The 21,305-nt window shown below is 39.6% G+C and overlaps 1 protein-coding gene across 1 annotated transcript in view; it reads left to right on the forward strand.

Annotated features, from left to right (window-relative positions):
* Positions 1–21,305, forward strand: part of LOC127625694 (potassium voltage-gated channel subfamily D member 3-like) — a 257,002-nt gene that overhangs the window by 216,943 nt on the left and 18,754 nt on the right. Inside the window, exons 4-5 of the mRNA XM_052101041.1 lie at positions 759–860; positions 4,409–4,501. Of these exons, the coding sequence (XP_051957001.1) occupies positions 759–860; positions 4,409–4,501 (195 nt within the window). The remainder of the gene's footprint in view (positions 1–758; positions 861–4,408; positions 4,502–21,305) is intronic.

Here is a 21,305-nt window from a genome sequence, read left to right on the forward strand (position 1 = left end):
TCATTGCCTAGTGTCTTTGTAAAACAAACCATTTGCAGCACCAAATGACTTCTTTTAAATTGAAGCCATCTCCTTTTACATGTGCTCTTCATGCGTCTATGGGGAGCATCTGACAACAAGTAGGTGACAGACTTTCAAGAATTGATACTTACCTCAAATAGGGGAAAAGCAGTTAAGATGGATAACAACCACTTCAGAGATACTCCATTCCCCATCCATTTTATTCACCTCACTTCAGTCTGTTTTCATTTCTTTCTCCAGATGATCCAATCTAGATATTGTTTATGTGAAACATTTAGGGCCTCTACCGTATCTTAGCTAGATATTCTAAAAACGAAGGTGGATGGATATTTTTTGACATACACAAAATGTTAAGAGTTGGAATTAGCAGAAAAGAGAATGAATACTAGCTTTTTTCTTTTTTAAATAAAATCTGAATTCACCAATAATTTTCACTTGAGAACAAATTATATATGCCTAGAATTCTATTCTGATCTAATATATCTATAATATTTAGTGACTTCTCCAGTGCTTATATTGTACATTTTGAAGCTCTATCTATCTCTGTCTAGTGTACACGCAATCATTAACTGAGCAATGTGAAATTTGATTCCATCAAAAAAGAGCCCCTGGCTCTCAACCACCTTCCCAATGTTTCTCTGGCTTGGCATGGATGGATGAGACAACTGATTGGATCCTGATATAATTCATTACCATGCGCAAAGGTCGTCTGACTCTGGTTCTTTCTCCCCACACAGAAAGCCCGCTTGGCCCGGATAAGAATAGCCAAGATGGGCAGCTCCAACGCCTACCTTCAGAGCAAACGCAATGGACTCTTCGACGAGCTGTTGGATCTCACAGTAAGAACTTCTTGGAGACCTTCTTAGAAATGTTCACTTTATAAACATCCAGTTTCATTTTAAACTCTGCAGAGATATCTGACAAGAAAGCTGAAATTTATTAAGATCCTTCTGAGATTCAGAGATCTTTCAGGGTCTCCATTAACAGAAATATAACTTTGGTTTGCCAGTAAATTAACCATGTCACAATTTATTTCTCCCAGCTAATTTTCTGTTGGCTTGTGGGATTTTTAGGGAATTGCTATCCTGTACATGACACAAACTGCTTTATTCTTATTAAGATACACTGCAGATTGGAAAATGGAGTTGTGTGGCGTAGTGGTTAAAGGAATAGTTCACCCAAAATTTTTAATGTTGTCATCATTTACTCTTCCTGTCAGGTAATTCCAACTGTGTATTATTACTTTTTTTTTTCTTGGAACACAAAAGATGGTATGCAGAATGTCCAAGCTTCTGTTTTCCATTTAAACAAATATAGATGATGATTAATACTGCCAAGCTTTAAAAAGGACAAAAAAGCACCATTATAATATCATAAAAGTAGCCCATATTATGTTATGTTTCAAGTTTTCTGAAGCCATATGATAGCTTTGTGTTAGCAACGGACAAAAATGTGAGGCGTTATTTACCGATAATCTTCCCCTCTGCCACATTTGACCAATCTCACCTTTGGAAATGCAGTGCCTGCCAAGAGCTTGACAATATGAAGCAGCATGCCATTTCACAATAAATCACTCAAATTTTAAAAATGGCATATCAGATGAAACTAGAGACTCTAAACTTTTGACTCAAACAGGTTTCAATCTAAACACTTTGAGGTTTCTTGTCAGATGAGGTTTTGTTGCAGTGTCTCCCAAAGGCAAACTCTGCCGTGATCAGCGCCATGTTGTTTTATCACATGACTCAATACGTTGAAAGTTTAACCCTTTACTGACAGACCGGATTTTCCTGAACTGAGTTCAGTTGGTTGAAATTAATTTAAATTATGAGTTGCTTATAGCGAAGTTGGAACACAGTGTCTGCGCAGAAGGACGTGGGGTCGCACAAGTTTAATGTAAGCATTGGCTTATTATTGTCTCTTGCTTATTATTATTTCAATGTGAATCCTTTCCAGTCAGTATAAAAACTTTAGGTTTTCTTTTTACATTAAATAACAAAATGTGGTTTTACAAAATACGTGGTAACCATGGATTCCATCTTCAATTTCAATAAGAGAAAGGCAACTGAACAGATCAAGGCGGCATATCTTGTCAAGCCTGTTCTTGCATGCAGCTTTTCTTGCACAACTCCTTATGGCACACTCAGCGCAAGATAAATATCTATCTTTTCACGGCTGATGTGTGTCATTTATCAATCAGAGATGACTTTAATGAGACGACATTTAGCTTTTAGTAAGTTCCCATAATAATACTAATTCACTAAATAAGGAATCGTGAATGAGTGAGCGATTGCACATTTAGGTGGAGTTCTATTTGTGATTAAACAATTTATGGAGAAATAAGAAATTCATGGCCATTTTATTTAGTTGATTTTGTTAGCTTTCACTTACATTCAATTCAGAATTGAATTGATTATTTGGCCTACAGTAAATGCCCCATTCAGAAAAACATGTTTTCACTCCCTACTGAGCTAGTATAGTTGAATAGTTGAAAGCTATTTGGTTCATTAAATTAATCTTAACATTGTCTTTGTGTTTGTTTTTGAGTTGCCACTGTATGCAATAGACTGGCATGCCTGAAGGTCAGTATTAGGTCAAAAATGGCAAAAAGAAACAGCTTTCTTTAGAAACCCATAGTAATTAGTAGCGATACAAGTGATCATGGTGTGTTGTTCAATATAAACACTGAGTGATGCTGACTCACATATTACACACAAATTGTCTTTTGCCTCCACCTGCTGGCTAAAATATGTAATGTCACAAAATTAAATGTAAAGAGACAGATAACTCTTCTGCACTGCTCTTACACTTTAGTTTAGAAAAGCTGGAACACAAGTGGAGTTATACACACAGTGAAGTATCCGAGTGCTGATAGTGTGAGACTATCAGTACTAGCAGAACGTCTCCTGTCCAATAAGATATATATATATATATATATAATTTTAAATCTAACCATCTTTTTTGTGAAATGTCACAATGACAAATGTCACAAAATGAATGCCACATGGTTTAATATTTTGTAATATAATACAAAGACATTTATGAATTTTAAGTGTGATTTTATGCATTTTAAGTGTGTCTAAATACTTTTTAGGAACACTGTGTGCATTCAGGAAAATATTTACACACCCCTGACACCTGCTATAATAAATACTTAGATCATTACATAATTTATTGTCTACAGTGGACAGATCCACTCTGTCAAATCCCATTGCATTTGACACCATTTTATTTTGCTCTGTTGATGTTCTCATCAAGGGTGGGTCGAGTCGTACGCTAATGAAATCAGGCCAGATTAAACTTACTCTCATTCCATCCTAATTAGGAGCTGACTTAAAAGGGACCTTGGCTGTCTAAATGGAGAGTTCTAGAATCGGCTGCTCTCCGTGACCTGCTCCTCCCTTTTTATTTCCACGAATGTCACACAAGATTAAAAGAAAATCTGAAAATAATACCTTTAATTAACACATAATTGCATTTATTAAAAAAGTACCCACCAGAAGCTGGCAGACCTTGAAGGAGAGCTTGTGGTATTTCCTGAGCAGTGGGGATTGCAATAACAAGATACACAAAACAATTCAAGATGGCAGACTTACATCCAGCATGTCAGCTTCGTTTTATTGTGCAACATCCTTATTTGCAAATAAAAATATGCTTAGTGCAAAGTGTGAACATTTCCATCAGTTGCTGTCTGTACATATTTTTGTTTCATTTAGAGGGATATTTTATTAACAAAAGCTTTGATGAAGCTGTCAATAGTTTGGCACGTTGAAGTACAGGCATGTCATAATGATTGCTCAGAGCTGTGTGGAAAGTCAATGTTAAACTCACAGAGTGCAAAACTTTGGGAAGCCAAGAGAAGAGCTGTTGTACTGAGTACATCCTGTATATATATATATATATATATATATATATATATATATATATATGTATATGTGTACAGTTCTGGTACAGGCTATGAAACAGCAGTTTGTTCAGAGTTGTTTTTGATTCTCTCAAAAAGCCCCCGCCAAACACACCAAATAACAACAGAGGATACCATCATACTTCACAGACTCAATAATACGTTAATTGGGCTGAGACTTTTAAAACATCAAACAGAAGAGTTGGAGGATTGTAGAGAATGCATCAATACCCATATAGTGTCTGGATTTCAAAGTGGTATTGACAGATCAGACAGGCTATTTGGACATGTTAGCGGTCGTGCATTGAAAATTGAGCAGCTTGTTCTAAGAATATCAAGGCACACAACATAAATATGACAGAAGGTCTCTTGCTTTCATTTGGATTTAGTGATTGAAGTGTAAATTACAGCTTGTGTGTGTGTGTGTGTGTGTGTGTGTGTGTGTGTGTGTGTGTGTGTGTGTGTTTGTGTGTGTGTGTGTTGCAGAGCACAGAGGGGGAGGAACAACACCGGAATAAAACAACATCTCTACTGGAGAGTCAACACCACCACCTATTGCACTGCTTAGAAAAAACAACCGTAAGTTTTGATTATGCAGTTTCAGCATTAATCAAAAGCAATTTAAAATAAAGGCATAACTACTCACCAAAGAAAAAAAAAATCTGCTTAAACCAGTCCAATATGGATAATTACAATACAGTTCTATTTATCAAATAAATATAGAAATGGACATGAAATATTCATAAGAGCTAATATCACTGCAGAGGTATACCAGAGAGAGACATTAATCTAGCACACTTCTTTATTTAGTTACCTGTAATCAAATTGAAATTCCATGCATTTCGTGGACATAAGGGTTAAGTGTACTTTTCATGTTGTGGATAGCAGAAAATACCTTTTGTGGACTTATTTTGTCCAAGAAATTATTTTTGTAAATTGTGAATGTGATGTCATGTTACTAAATTAGGGCCCTATGAAATCTCTTTTATTTTATTTTTCCAAGTTCTGTGTTTTCCATTTAATTTTTTCTGATGTCCATATTTTAATGTTTAATTAAATTTTATCATACAAATACTGTCTAATCAAATAACTAATAGAAATGTTATCAAATGAAAACAAAACAATTACTTTTAACATACCATTGCATTATTTTTATCAAATAAAGTGCTTCTATACAGATCCTCAAAGCACATCCAAAACACCAAATTGGAGTTATTTTTGTCAAATACAGTGCTACACAGCAGAACGTCTCGGGTTACATGTGTAACCCTTGTTCCCTGAAAAAAGCGGAACGAGATGCTGTGCTTTTGCTAAGCGCTACAGGGAACAATCTTGCATTGTGAACAGCTGTGAATTGTGTGTAACACGTCAATGAACATTGACCTGAATTTATAGCCTCGGCTGGTGATGATCATTAGATGCACCTGTGGCCAGGCTATAAAATAGAGGCGTCACCAGCGTGTCGACAGATACCTTTTTCTGAAGAGCAGTCCTGGGAGTCCAGCATCTCCTTCCGCTTTTTTCAGGGAACAAGGGTTACACATGTAACCCGAGACGTTCCCTTTACAAAAAGCTTCACTATGATGCTGCGCTTTTGCTAAGCGCTACGGGGAACGCAATACCCACGCCGCCGCACTGGGGCTGTCCGGACCCCTACGGTTGTGAAGTGTGTTCACAAAAATGCAAGAGGTCTCAGACATGAGCTTGATGTCGACTCAAAGACGTAAGAGCCCGGAGTAGCAGAAACATCTAGCCCATATAGCTCGATAACTTCAGGCGACAGCCCTGTGTCCCTCAGTTGGTACCCTTCAGGGGCCAAACATGAAGTCTCCACAATTCTGGCCGGGGATGAAATATTGTCCCCTGTGCCTGAGACAGAAGGTCCCTCCTGTCCGGAATCGCCCAACGCGAGCCGTCGAGGAGAGATATCATTTCTGAGAACCAAATCCTGTTCGGCCAGCGAGGCGCGCTATCAGTAAGAGGCAAGACCCTTGCTGGCGAACTCTGGCTAAGACTCCCGGGAGCAGAGAAACCGGGGGGGAAATGCATACAGACACATTCTGGGCCATGTATGCGCCATCGCGTCCAGACCCAGAGGGGCTGGGTGACTCAGAGAGAAGTAGAGGGGACATTGCGCAGTCTCTTTAGAGGCGAAGAGGTCCACTTCTGCTCTGTAAAATCTCTCCCAAATTTGTTGTACTATGTTCTGTCTGGACAGAAAATCTGCTCCCACAGAAAATCTGCGTCCAGGGATATAAATTGCCCTGAGTGACAGGAGCTTGCCCTGGGCCCAAAGGAGAATCCGACGTGCCAGCAAATTCAGGTGGCGAGAACGTAGACCTCCTTGATGGTTTATGTAGGAGACTGCTGCTGTGTTGTCCACCCGCACAAGGACATGGCAGCCTCTCAGATGTCGGAGGAAGTATTTCAGGGCCAGAAATACTGCCATTAGCTCGAGGCAGTTGATGTGCCAATCGAGCTGATGACCCTCCCATTCCCCTTGGGCTGGACGACCACTTAAGATCGCTCCCCAACCCGTCAGAGAGGCGTCTGTCGTTAGCATCCTGCGACGAAATGACGCACCGAGAGTGGGACCCAAGGTAAGGAACCGGGGTCTGAACCACATAGAAAGGGAACGAAGCGCTCGGCACGTAACCCTTATTAGCCTTAGGGGACTGGCCCTTGGATCCCCTGGCTTTTAGCCACAGCTGAAATGGTCTCATATGGAGAAGGCCCAAAGGAATCACCGTGGACGCAGACGCCATGAGACCTAGTATTCATTGATACTGACGAACAGTGCAACTTTGACCTAGCCTGAGATTGCTCAGGGAGTTCTGGATGGACCTGACACGAGCGGGAGACAACTGTGCCCGGGTTCCATATAATCCCTAGATAGGTAATTTCCTGGGTTGGAGAAAGAACGCTCTTTTGGACGTTGAGTCTCAGACCCAGAGAACCTAGATGAGCCAAGACGATATTTCTGTGATGAACTTCCAGTTCTTGAGATTGTGCTAGTATCAGCCAGTCATCTAAATAATTCAGAATGCGGATGCCCTGGAGTCGCAAAGGAGCCAGTGCTGCATCCGTGCATTTCGTGAATGTGCGGGGTGATAGGGCTAGGCCGAATGGAAGAACCCGATACTGGAAGGCTTCGTCCCCGAAAGCGAACCTCAGGAACGTCCTGTGCTGTGGCAGAATTCCAATATTGAAATATGCGTCCATGAGATCGATCGTGACCAGCCAATCGTGATGTTGGATCTGAGACACGACCGACTTGACAGTTAGCATCTTGAACTTGAACACCCTGACCGAGCGGTTCAAGCCTCAAAGATCTAGAATCGGACGCAACCCCCCACCCTTCTTGGGAACCAGGAAGTATCTGCTGTAATAGCCTGACTCTTTCTCTGGAAGGGGAACATGTTCTATGGCCCCTTTTGCCAAGAGATTTTGCAGTTCTTTCCACAGTAGACATGCCTGCTTCGGTCTTAAGGTAGTGGGAACCACGCCGTTGAAATGCAGAAGGCGGCGAGCGAATTGAATTCTGTAGCCTCTTTCTACTGTCTTTAGAACCCACATAGAAATACCTGGCAGAAGTTTCCACGCTGCCAGGTTCTCTGAGATGGGTACTAATTTCAACACTTCCTGTTGAGGGGGTGTTGAGTGTGCCGTGTCCTGGATTAAGGCAGGAAGCAATGGTACACCCAACTCTTTGTTGGAAGCCTCTATCACCCGAAACACCGAAGGTGGCGGGAGTGAAGAGGTTTCGTGAGGGTATCGGGAGGGCCGAAGTGGATGATACACGCGCCCCGTCCCGAAGGAAACTACCCTCACAAGGTTGGGTACAAGATTGTCAGGGCTTCTTTCTTTTAGAAATCACAGCCCTGAGGTCTTTCTTGGGCAGCTGCTGAGGGTGACGAGCCTGTCCCCAGTACCTACGAGGGGGAGCACGACTCGCCACGCTCTGTTTTTGAGCCTCTCTCCTAGCAGAATCAGGGCAAGACTGGGTGGCCGACGGCCCCGCCCCCTGAGTGCGGCGAGGAAGAAACTGCCCAAAGTCTTCCTCGTGGCTTTTCGCCTCCTGGAATCTGGAGATAACTGCATTCATGGCGTCTCCGAAGAGACCAGAAGGCGAAACCGGGGCATCGAGTAAGAAAAATCTGTCTTTATCTCGGATGCCTGAAAGGTTAAGCCATAAATGCCTCTCCGTACTGACCAAAGCGGACATAGACCGGCTAATGGCACGGGCTGACTGCTTGGTCGCACGGAGAGACAAATCTGTAGCTCGACGAAGCTCTGAAAAGGCCTCTTCGTCGAGAGTTTTACCCGCACTCACATCTTTTAGCAGGTCAGCCTGGTACGCCTGTAACATAGCCATGGTGTGCAGCGCAGCACCAGCCTGACCTGCCGCTTGATAAGCCCTCCCCACTAGCATGGAGGTAGTTCTGCATGGCTTAGAGGGGAGAGCAGGTTTTTTCAAAGCCGATGCCGAACCCGGCGAGAGATAACCCACAAGTGTCTCTTCGACCAGCGGCATCCTTGAATACCCTCGCGCCTCAGCACCCATGATAGTCGAATATAACGATGTCGAGGGCACGTGAACGCGCAAGGTATAAGGTTTCCTCCACGAACGAGCAAGCTCATCGTGGAGGTCATCAAAGAAGGAAGGGATATATATATATATATATATATATATATATATATATATAAAATCTCTTTCAGAGCAGAGAGAGAAAGGAAAGAAAGTTCTGTGCACTGCCTAACAATTTCTAACTCCTAACAAAAGGGAAGAACATTTTTTTAGCAGGTTTGTGAGACACACAGCACAGTATGCTCTGAATGAAAAATATCTGTCGACACGCTGGTGACGCCTCTATTTTACAGCCTGGCCACAGGTGCATCTAATGATCATCACCAGCCGAGGCTATAAATTCAGGTCAATGTTCATTGACGTGTTACACACAATTCACAGCTGTTCACAATGCAAGATTGTTCCCCGTAGCGCTTAGCAAAAGCGCAGCATCATAGTGAAGCTTTTTGTAAAGGGAACATTACAGTAATGAAAGCATTGATAAAAACTTTTCAGTACAACAGCACTCTTGCTTACGAGAAATTGCTTTAACATAATGTAATTATAATTTATATACTATTATTATAATTTATATTATTATTATTATTATTCCTTATACTACCATATACTTATATACAGTACTTTCCACTGAAAGATGCATATTTTGTTTTTCCACTGAAGGGGTGACCCAAATTTAGTTTTAATTTCTTATGTCTTACTTTTTATTCATACTTTTATTTCTTGTTCTTAAGTGATTTTAAAGTTAACTTGTATGTTTTATTTTATTTATAATTTCCATATAAAGATATTTATATTGAACCCTTTTTTATGTTTAAAAATAATAACATCTATGATGTTTGGGTCAAAAATGACCCGTGTAGAGTTCGACAGATTTTCAGTAGATTTACAGCACACTCATCTATAAATTATGAACATGAAAACTTTCATAGGCTTATCTACATGTTTTCACACTGAACACAGGTCTACAGTACATAGTAGCATTTTAATAGGAAAGAGCATCACCTATATACAGAAATCCTTAGATTGATTTACAATAATTAAAATAAGATGAGAGTTAGATTACTGAAAAGTTTCACATTCTATAATAAAAACAAATATTTTAATTTAGTTTAATTTGATTAATGTTCAGGATAACCCAAAAGCATTTTGACTAAAATTGAAATTAAGACTAACTCTTAATTTAACTACAGTTCAAATATGGCCTGAACATAACAGGAGGTACAAATAAACATTTTTAAATATATAAAAATATATATAAAAAAAATATATATATATATATATATATATATATATATATACTCTTTGCTAGAAAGAGTAGAGTCACATAGGGTAACCTCCTCATGGTCGCTATAATATGGTTCTCGCTGCGGATTGACTGTCTCAGATGTGGAGGCAACTGAGATTTGAACTCTGCCACCAGGATTGAGGCGCGTCACTAAGCCACCACGAGTCCTCTCCCAGATAGCAATAAGTCGACGGGCCGCTGGCGGTGCTCCGGCGGCAGTAGAAGCGGCAGAATGGCGATATCGCAAACACGTTTGACAGCGCACCGCCGGCGGCAGCCGCTTTTTAAAAGCGCCAGCCGGAATCGTTCCGCGGCCGGCCCGCTGGCTATCCGCTGTTCCGCCGCGTTATATCGAAGGCAGACCGTCGGAGGCAAATGCTTTTTTCGAGCGATCTGCCGCCGCTTATTGTATATATATATATATATATATATATATATATATATATAAAATCTCTTTCAGAGCAGAGAGAGAAAGGAAAGAAAGTTCTGTGCACTGCCTAACAATTTCTAACTCCTAACAAAAGGGAAGAACATTTTTTTAGCAGGTTTGTGAGACACACAGCACAGTATGCTCTGAATGAAAAATATCTGTCGACACGCTGGTGACGCCTCTATTTTACAGCCTGGCCACAGGTGCATCTAATGATCATCACCAGCCGAGGCTATAAATTCAGGTCAATGTTCATTGACGTGTTACACACAATTCACAGCTGTTCACAATGCAAGATTGTTCCCGTAGCGCTTAGCAAAAGCGCAGCATCATAGTGAAGCTTTTTGTAAAGGGAACATTACAGTAATGAAAGCATTGATAAAAACTTTTCAGTACAACAGCACTCTTGCTTACGAGAAATTGCTTTAACATAATGTAATTATAATTTATATACTATTATTATAATTTATATTATTATTATTATTATTCCTTATACTACCATATACTTATATACAGTACTTTCCACTGAAAGATGCATATTTTGTTTTTCCACTGAAGGGGTGACCCAAATTTAGTTTTAATTTCTTATGTCTTACTTTTTATTCATACTTTTATTTCTTGTTCTTAAGTGATTTTAAAGTTAACTTGTATGTTTTATTTTATTTATAATTTCCATATAAAGATATTTATATTGAACCCTTTTTTATGTTTAAAAATAATAACATCTATGATGTTTGGGTCAAAAATGACCCGTGTAGAGTTCGACAGATTTTCAGTAGATTTACAGCACACTCATCTATAAACTATGAACATGAAAACTTTCATAGGCTTATCTACATGTTTTCACACTGAACACAGGTCTACAGTACATAGTAGCATTTTAATATGAAAGAGCATCACCTATATACAGAAATCCTTAGATTGATTTACAATAATTAAAATAAGATGAGAGTTAGATTACTGAAAAGTTTCACATTCTATAATAAAAACAAATATTTTAATTTAGTTTAATTTGATTAATGTTCAGGATAACCCAAAAGCATTTTGACTAAAATTGAAATTAAGACTAACTCTTAATTTAACTACAGTTCAAATATGGCCTGAACATAACAGGAGGTACAAATAAACATTTTTAAATATATAAAAATATATATAAAAAATATATATATATATATATATATATATATATATATATATATATACTCTTTGCTAGAAAGAGTAGAGTCACATAGGGTAACCTCCTCATGGTCGCTATAATATGGTTCTCGCTGCGGATTGACTGTCTCAGATGTGGAGGCAACTGAGATTTGAACTCTGCCACCAGGATTGAGGCGCGTCACTAAGCCACCACGAGTCCTCTCCCAGATAGCAATAAGTCGACGGGCCGCTGGCGGTGCTCCGGCGGCAGTAGAAGCGGCAGAATGGCGATATCGCAAACACGTTTGACAGCGCACCGCCGGCGGCGGCGTTATATCGAAGGCAGACCGTCGGAGGCAAATGCTTTTTTCGAGCGATCTGCCGCCGCTTATTGTATATATATATATATAGCACGCAGTTAGGGATGGGCGATATGGCCTAAAATCCATATTGCGATATACATTGCAGCCTCTTGCGATAACGATATATATTAGCGATATATAAATTATAATAGGACCATTTCAGAACAGGTTACATAGACCCTAAGGAAAGCCAAACTGCTCTTTTTTTCTTTTTTTTTTAAGAAAGAAAGAATTGTATGTAGTTTTGAGAATATTTATTGTGCAAAACTGTAATCATACAACAATGTTGCAGATAAATACAATTCAAAGACACTAGCTGCAGACTTTAACAAAGAAAAAGCTTAAAGTATTGGGTTTCTTAAAAGGCACTACACTTATAAATGCCACACAAGTGTCAAACTGGTGTCTTTTTAGTTAAGGAACAGACACTGTACTGAAAATACTTTCAGTATTAGGCAAAGAAAATTATTTTATGTAATGCACAGATACTTTAAATAAAAACATATTTCAAACAAAGTTTCTTACCTGCAGCCTAATGTAACGCATTTGGTTTTAAACATTTTGTTCTCTTAATGAAATGAAAACTGGTGTCTTGTTAATAAAGGAACGGATACTGTGAATTAGGGAAATACTTCCAGTATTTGGCATGGCTATTTTAAATAAAGAAAATTATTCCAAGTGTAGTGCACAAATACTTAATAAATAAAGAAAACATAATAAAGTGCAAAATGAAAGCACAATCTTTTTTTTAAATAAAAAAAAAAGACTTCCAGTATAAGGCAAATATACGTCAACTAAAGAAAATGTTTCAAGTACAAAAGTTTCCTTTAAAGTAGTGCCATGCCAAAGAGAGTAAAAAGTGCTAAACAGCACAGAAGGCACCAAATGTAGTTTGTTATTTTCTTAAAGGAAGCAAAAGATGCAAAGACCAGAAAAACTGGTGTCTTCTCAGTTAAAAAAGCAACCCAACAACGAACCTTAAAATCGGCACTCACACTGAGATTTTGTGTTTACACCATTTGTCAGGCCCTAAAGATTATTCGCCAGGAACACAAGCTTGTCCACAGTCTCTGGCTTCAACAGAGAGCGGTGGCATGTAACAATGTTGCCACCAATGCTAAATGCCCTTTCTGAAGGGGCACTTGTGGCCGGGATACAGAGATATTTCTGGGCCAGTCTTGCCACCCTTGGAAAATTTGCTTGGTACAGCCGCCACCAGTCCAGTGGGTCAGTCTCTCCATCAACCTGCATTGTCTGCAGGTAACTTTTTAGCTCCACTTCGATGGCCTCTCTGTCAGCGAGGCGGCTGTGCCATCGGAGGCCTTTTTGAAAAAGCTTCCCAGGCTCCGTTTCACCCTCTTGGATTGCCTCTCAACAGCTACTTCAGCAGCTTCAGCACCATCAGCTGCTGCTTCTGTGCTTGTGTGTGGCTCTGAGACCGTTGCAGCTTGCACCTCCAATAGTGACAGAATTTCTGCTACCGCTCTGGTCTTGATGAACTCCTGGTGGTCATCAGATATATATGTATCTTTAAACCGTGGGTCGACCAAGGAGGCCATATCCAGCAGGTTGACCGTTCCTGGGTCTGAGTACTTCTCGTTTAAGTACTCTAGAATTACTCTTTTCATGTCCTTGGTCAGCTCTGTGTCATCATCAGCTGCAGCAAGAACAGTGTTGTTAAAAAGATGGAGAACAGGTTTGATGTACGACACACTGACATACTGTTCTCCAGACAGCGCGTCTGTGAATTCCAGCAGTGGGCTGAGGGTCTTGCTTATAGATTCCAAGACATCTGTATCTTGCCAAGTGGGTACCAGGTGTCTGGTTTTCCTGTTTGCTTTCAGTACCTGTGATAGGGCCTTCTCTTGTTCAAGCACCCGCTGGATCATCATCTGGCGTGACCCCCACCTTGTTGGTGTTTCTGTGATGAGCCGATGAAAGGGAAGATGGTGCTCTGCCTGGGCTTTCTTCAACTCTTTTCTTCTTTTCCAAGAGTGTGAAAAGGCACTCACAATCTTCTTGCATAAGGCAACAGCACGGTCAATTCGGGGGTCTTTCACACTTTTTTCTGTTGATGAATTTGTAAGATATTATTAGTTAATTTCATCTATAATTATCATCATCTCTCTCTCTCTCTCTCTCTCTCTCTACTACAAGCACAAACGCATGCACACACACACACACACACACACACACACACACACACACACACACACACACACACACTGAAATGCTTGATTAGGATTGAATGAACATCACTTAACACAAATGCAACATTAAAATAGCATTGGCAACTAAACAGAGGCAAATTCTACATCTCTAAACACAAATGAAAAATTACTATGCAGTAATATAGGCAAATATTAGTGTAATGTTAAAATATTATCATTATAATTATGCACTATTATATTAATATGATGTTTAATATATTAACATATTTATTAAAATATTAATATTATGCACAAAATGTTTTAACCTACCGATGGCGAGGTGCAGCCTGTGTCCGAAGCATTGCAGCCTGGTCCAATCGTTCAGAGACGCTGCCTTGACCACGTTCGTTCCATTATCAGTAGTGATGCACACTTGCCGTTCTTCTTTAAAACTCCATGACTCAAGCGCGTCCTTGAGTCCTTGTGCTATCTCCTCGGCCGTATGTTCAGCGGGAAGTACGACGTCTGCAAACACCGGCTGCCAAGATTCCAATCGTCCGTTATATAGTGAATGGTAAGGCTGATGAAAGGCTCCATGGTACGACTCGACCACAGGTCCGTTGTAGTGGCAAAGTATTTCAAGTCAAACAGCTCTTTTTCAACCTTTTCGCGGAGCTCGGCATACAGTGTTGGCATCTCTGTTTCTGTAAAGTATTTGCGGCTTGGCACCTCGTATCGTGGATCAATAGCTCTGATCATGGCTTTAAAGCCACGTCTCTCTACCGTTTGAAAAGGGACCATGTCCTTACACAAGTAAACAATTATGGCCCTGGTAATTTCAATCCATCGCGGGCTCTTCCTACTGTAAGGAGTACCTTTTGAAAATGACTGTTGGATGGAGGTCTGAATCAGTTCCTGTTTTTTCTGTCCTGCGTTCTTCGGACTGAATCTTGGGGTTGGCTGCAATGCCTGGCAATGCTGGTATTCAGTGACATGTTTCGTTTTGAGGTGGTAGAACAGATTACTCGTGTTACCTCTCTTCGCGGAACTGTTGCCCCACACACTCTACATAGTATAGTTTGCTGCTGCTCGTCGGACGGCTTAAATCCAAACCAATTCCAAATAATTGATGTTGCACCGGTCTTTTTCACCAGCTCCTCCATTTCGCTTTCAGCCATGTTTATTCAAGATGACGAGTAACGTTACAGTGATGCGTTCCAGCCGGTTGCAGCTCGCGGCTCTAAATTTCGCGGGTAGATTGCGTCATCACGCATTATCGCGATAGTGCAATAGAATTAAAATCTCTATCGTAGGCCAATTTTATATCGTTTATATTGCATATCGTTTATATCGCCCATTACTACACGCAGTTTATCAAGAATAATGATTGATCAAACCAGACAAATTTCCATTTGGCGTTTTAATTCCACATTTCAAAGTACAGTAACTGTCATTGAAACAAGATGTCAGATCACTGAAATATAAATAACAGAATAATACAAACATTATACACACACACACACACACACACATAAAGAACATGCAGGTTTCCAATTCAATTTTGGTAAAAAAAAATTTTTTTTTAAAAACACTATTGTAACACTTACAATAATTGTTAATAATATAAAGAGGTCAGCTCTGGGATGAAAATAATTACCAGTAAACATAAGCAATGAGGATATTTGGTACCAAATAAAGTGCAGGATACCAAATAAATTGAGGTATAACATCATATTTACAAGTCATTTCTAACAATAAGTTAAGTGGTAATAATTTAGAGTAAAGCTCTGGAGTAGAATATACCATTATAACTGCAATGCTGACCTGTGGCACAAGGATTTACAAGCTATATTTAACAATAGAATAACAGTTAAGCACTGTGACGGAATGAAAGTAGAATTTTTGGTACTAGTTAATGTGCAATATCAAATATCAGGCATGAAATAGGATTTACAAACTATAATAGAATCGTTAAGCACTGACGGAATGAAATAAGCCAATACTAAATTCACGGTAAGTAGAATATTTGATACCAGATAATGTGCTAATATCAAGTATTAGATGTATAATCTAGGATTTACAAGCTATATTTAAAAATAGAATAGTTAAGCACTGTAACAATGAAATAAGCAGCAAATTGTATATGAAATAATTGAGATCTTTGGTATCAAGGAATGTGCAGGATAACAGGTATAATATACATTTTGACATTCAACTTACACATGACAACAAGTGGGAATAAATATAATTAACAGCAGAAAATCTGGCTGTAGAGAACACAGCCAATCAGAATGTCTGGAGAGGTTGGGGACTGCGTGGCGTAGTGGGCTAAGAATCACCGGTTTTCCCGACCTCCAGAATGAGGCAGTGCAAATTGGCATATCTTCAGTGATTCCTCGTGCGCCTGTATAAAAGGACAAACCATCCCATATTCATCCAAGGAGCTGCCCTCAAAGCAGGGTCACGAGAGAAAAAAAAAAAAAAAAAGCAATTTCCACAGTGAACAGTGTGGATTGGGTGAGTGTAGTCTGACACTTTTAGCAGGCTTTTTAGGGGTCTTGATGTTACTGACTGCAGGATAAAGAAAGGGTTCCAGTTGTCAGTGATGCTGGGGTGTCAGTAGTCAGCCTAGGTTTAAGGGGTCGGCTGTGGGTCCCTCTCAGCTGTGCGGCACCTTTTTCCACCTTCATGTTCAGATGCTCCTTTCAGGTAACGCGTAACGTTAACCTGGATCGCCTCATCAGTGGCATCCTGGGTTGCCGGGTTCTTCGGATGGCTCCTGTAGAAAATAAAGATCTGTCATTCCATTTGAATGGCATAAGGTCATCCACATCTACTTAAATATAAAAAAAATATCCAACTTACTTTGAACAATGGTCTTCAGGAACATGTCTCTAAAACATGCTTTATCCCCTACACCAGTCCAGGTTGTATTGATGGAAAGGTGATTAGAGAAGATACTCTGAAGCATTCAGCCACACGGTTGTCTTTAGGTCCCTCCCACATTTGATTGCCAAAAACCGAAGCTGAAAATACAAAAAAAACATGTTACAAATTACATTTCTCTGAAGCTTCTCATAAATTTAAAATGTGACAGGCTGTGGATTCAGACTGTAGAATATGCAGTGTACGATCTTAATTTTACTTTTTAGTTTACCCTATGGCGTTATAAACGAAATCGGCACACTTACAAATCGTTGCTGGAGCTCTTTATCCTGCCTCAAACTGTTGTCAAGCAACGCCAAATCTTCCTGGGTGTCTAGGGGAGTAACAGATCCCTGGCAGGGATAACTCTCCAACAGACACATTGGCACTGAAATGTTGCAGCATTGCATTTTGTTGTCCATGCTACGCACAACATCGCCAAACTCCAAGGCGTCGCAGCATTAGGGTTTGATCTGCACCTACAGGGGTTCCCAGAATAAAAGAATAAAGTAGTCAGTCCTGGTCCTTCAACTACTAAACTATGACATTTATATCTAGGTCTACTACATGTACATGTGGCCCCAGTGGGAATTAAACCAACAACCACAGGTGTTGTTTGCAAGTTGTACCCGATTGCCCAGTCGCGAGCAAATGTCTTCAACATTGTCCCAACTTGCTTCACCTGCTCTTGAAGTGAGCAGCTGTCACCTGGGAAGTAACAATATATTGATTAGCAATACACTAAATATAATAGTAATATAATATAACCACAATTATCATACCAGTAACTTTCTCTGTAATTTCTATCCACAGTATGTTATGCATGGCATACAAGTTCATAATGAAGAACCCTTATGATAACATCAATTTCATTTTTTTTCTTTGAAGCAGAATATTTGTTTGTAAAAGGGAGGAAAAAGAAAATAATGAAATATTGGTATACAGATTTTGGTTGATATATCATACTGTACAGTGAAATTTGCTATTGTTGTATCCCTACTCACCTGAAGGACGGATAGATCAGGCAAACCTCCAGTCAGGCCTTTGTAGAGTGTGTGCTCCTGCATATCCACAGGTATTTTAATTCAAACATGCAACATACTGTAATAAATCTACAATATTCAGCCTTTACCTTACACCCTCGGTTGTTGCTCTACACTTTTATTATATTAAATACTTATTTATATAGCTTGCTCACTGTATAATCATGATAGCCTAATACTTATAACACAAGATTGCATCTTAAACGAATGACTGAGTTGAAAACTTGAATAAGAACGCATTTTACACAGAGGGGACCAGTTAGGGAAACTTACCTGCCTACAATAACTGTTTTCATTTGATTTGAGTTACATTAAACATGAATAACCTTAGCCGAGTCCCCAGGAACATCGGGCTATTAAAGTAACAAGCCTGTAACTGCGGTCTTATCAATTCTAGCTTCACCATACACTCAAACTGTGAGGTTTATCTGTTTTCCTCATGGACCTGTAGCACAATGCCCTGACAGTGACTTCACCTGTGCCCTGATCTTTATTAGAAACTGAGAGGAGAGCAAGTTAATATAATTTATATTACAATTATCACAAATTAACAAACAGTCTGCTTTAAAACTAAGAAAAAACAAGCTTCTATACTAACCTTACATAAAAAATGAACACGTGGCGAACTAGCTTAGCCGCTATCTGCCGGCACACCACATTAGATTAAAATACTTACCCTTGTAGTTGTGCAGATAACTCGATATGTAGAGTTTAAAGCCCTTGTTCCTCTTGCTTGTCGAAGCAGGGGACCAGGCATCAACAATGCGATGAACATCGCTGAAGCGTATTTTCGGAAGATTCTGGAGACATAGAGTAAAAACAGACATTTTGGGCGACGCGCAAGTAAACCGGAAACAGATATGGTGACAGCGGAACTTCACAGTTCAGTCTTTGTAATGTGTTTTAGCAATACATTTTTAACATTTATAATGCGTTTAGATTTTTTTTTATTGCCTTTACAGGGACTTTAACACTTTCTTAAACATTTGTACAGGTCATAATTGCAAAACCTGTAAAAGGTAAAATAACAAAAAAAATCGAGGTTGGAAAAAATGTAGACATAAACGAAATTTCTGCGCAACTGTGAAACCAGAGGATAATTTCGCTTTTTCATTGAGTTTATCCTTAACGTCAAAACAGGGATTTTCATGTTTATGATAGATATCACCATGGTTGCAAATTAATAAAAAAAATTAAAGTATACCCGAGATTTTGGCCATGTTGCAGATGTCTTTCACTGTTCACTGATAGTCAGGCATTCATGAAAAGTCTAACTTCATCAATTTATTCTGCTAAATTGTTCATACCATGAATTAAATATCTATTTTAAAACCTAATCAGAAAGATTGCCAAGTAAGTTTTACAAAAGGAATTCTTTTTGGTTTATTGGTGCATGTCTCAAATGTGCAGCAATCACAGAAATGTAAACAACTTTCAAGTGCATAAAATAATTCAATATATTTTACATATATTACTGTATAATCGCTTCAGAGTTTCAAAGTAATTTAAATGTCATTTCCTAAACCTTACCTTATCATGGAATCAAGAGTCAAGCCTCTGTTATAAACTCTAATGGCTTTGGAGTAAAAAATAATAATAGCCAACATGGCTGGTCGATTTTGAGAGTAGAAATCCTTATATTTCAAAGCGGCTTGCCGCCAGCCGCCCGCGGTCGATCAGCCCGAGGCAACCGCCAGAGAAAATGAAGCGGCGCCCGCCAGCTTTTCACGGGCGGCATGTCGCAAGAAATGGGAGTGGCGAATTCGGCGGCAAACGTTTCATCCCCGCCAGTGGGACGCACCTATAGCCGACAGCTTAGGGACGGCGGCAAAAAGAAGCCGTGCGGATATTTTTTGCTATCTGGGCTATAGGGCATTGGGAATTGGGCATTCAAAATTGGGGAGAAAAGGGGAGAAAGTCGAAAAAAAGAAGACAAAAAAACAAGTTATTCTTAATTGCGGTTTTTAAATTTATCATTAATACAGCATAAATCAGCATAAACACTTTTTGGGAGGGCAAAACCTTAGTAATGTGTCCGACCGGAGTTGTTACACTGACACACACACCACAACAGTGCTTTCCTGCCAGTGATAAAATGATGGAGAAAGGGCCTCTTAGTAATGTTATTTGATGTACAAAACAAGCCCAGTTGGGACTTGTGATACAAATCAAGTATTTCCAGCACATTTTAATACCACTATAGAATGCCAAGTCTTAACTTTAACAGCTCTGCACGCTGGCATTAATGCTCTAATGGAATCATGAACGCAGCTTCACGATTGCTGTAGGAAAGCGGATAGTCACAGTTGTAACGGTGTGGGTTCCTAATTTTAATTGTTTAAGTTGGGTGCCAGACAGTTTAGTAACTGACAAACATTTTATATTGCCTGCTAACCACCCCTTGTGAAAAGAGAAATCGAAATGTCCATTTCATCTTATAGCAATAAACTTTATAGGTTTTTTTCTTAGTGTCCAGAAACACACCTTCAAAACAAGCAAAACAAAATAATAATTGACAAATGAAATAGCCGTCTGGCGCGTCTGCGCACCGGCCGTCATGGTTCAGCAATAGGCTTTTGTTAAAAAAAACAACAATTCCAAAACATGGATAAATATCGAATGAAAACGAAATTTGTTCAAACACAGTTAATGGGTATCGGTTTGGAGTGATAGAATTTGTTCTTTCGAGGAGAGTGCGGGGCGTTTGCTATTGTAACCGAGAGGGCACGAGAAAGACAAATGGTTTCTTTACCTCTGGGATAGGTGATCTCAGGTCATCGAAGTGAAAGAACCAACACTCACAGATTTTCAACTTCTCTGTCAATATCCTCTTTGGCTTTGGTTTCTTACGGGCGACGTTCTGGTTTCAGCTCGCTCAGTTAACCCCAATTATTCCGTGCATGCGCGTCCCTTCCCATCTTTACAATGCAGAACTTCGGATCATCCACATGAACTATAATCCAACAGGGAATCCTCACGACAAGCTGTAAAAACGTCCTTGATTGCACTTCAACTTCCTCTGACGCTAATCCCAACTTCCCGATCGGCCCCCCTTCCGTTTCTCTACTTCCTTTTTTTATTTCCTCTCAATCATTCACGACCCCAACTCTTTTGTTACTATATTTAAGTATTTCGTTTGTACAAAATAAATATTATGAAGTTGTGTAGACTTATTCTTTTGTGTCATTTAATATGATTATTAATTAAATATTATTTGGCACTGTAGCATCGCTACATCCTCTCTCCATTGGAAAGTCAACCATTGGTTGTCCTACTCTTAGAATCCTAAGAATTCCTCTTCATCTGAAGAGTCCTGAAAGATTTTCAGAAGTTTTTGTTTTTCCTGTTTTTCCACCTCTTCAGCTGTAGGATAACAAGGTTTCAGGTTACAAACATGTACAGTCTTTACATCTTCGCCAGTGCTTTCCAAGACAACTTGATAATTTAGCGGCCCCAGCCGACG

This window comes from Xyrauchen texanus, chromosome 32 (genome assembly GCF_025860055.1).
Source record: "Xyrauchen texanus isolate HMW12.3.18 chromosome 32, RBS_HiC_50CHRs, whole genome shotgun sequence".
NCBI classification, from domain to species: Eukaryota; Metazoa; Chordata; class Actinopteri; order Cypriniformes; family Catostomidae; genus Xyrauchen; species Xyrauchen texanus.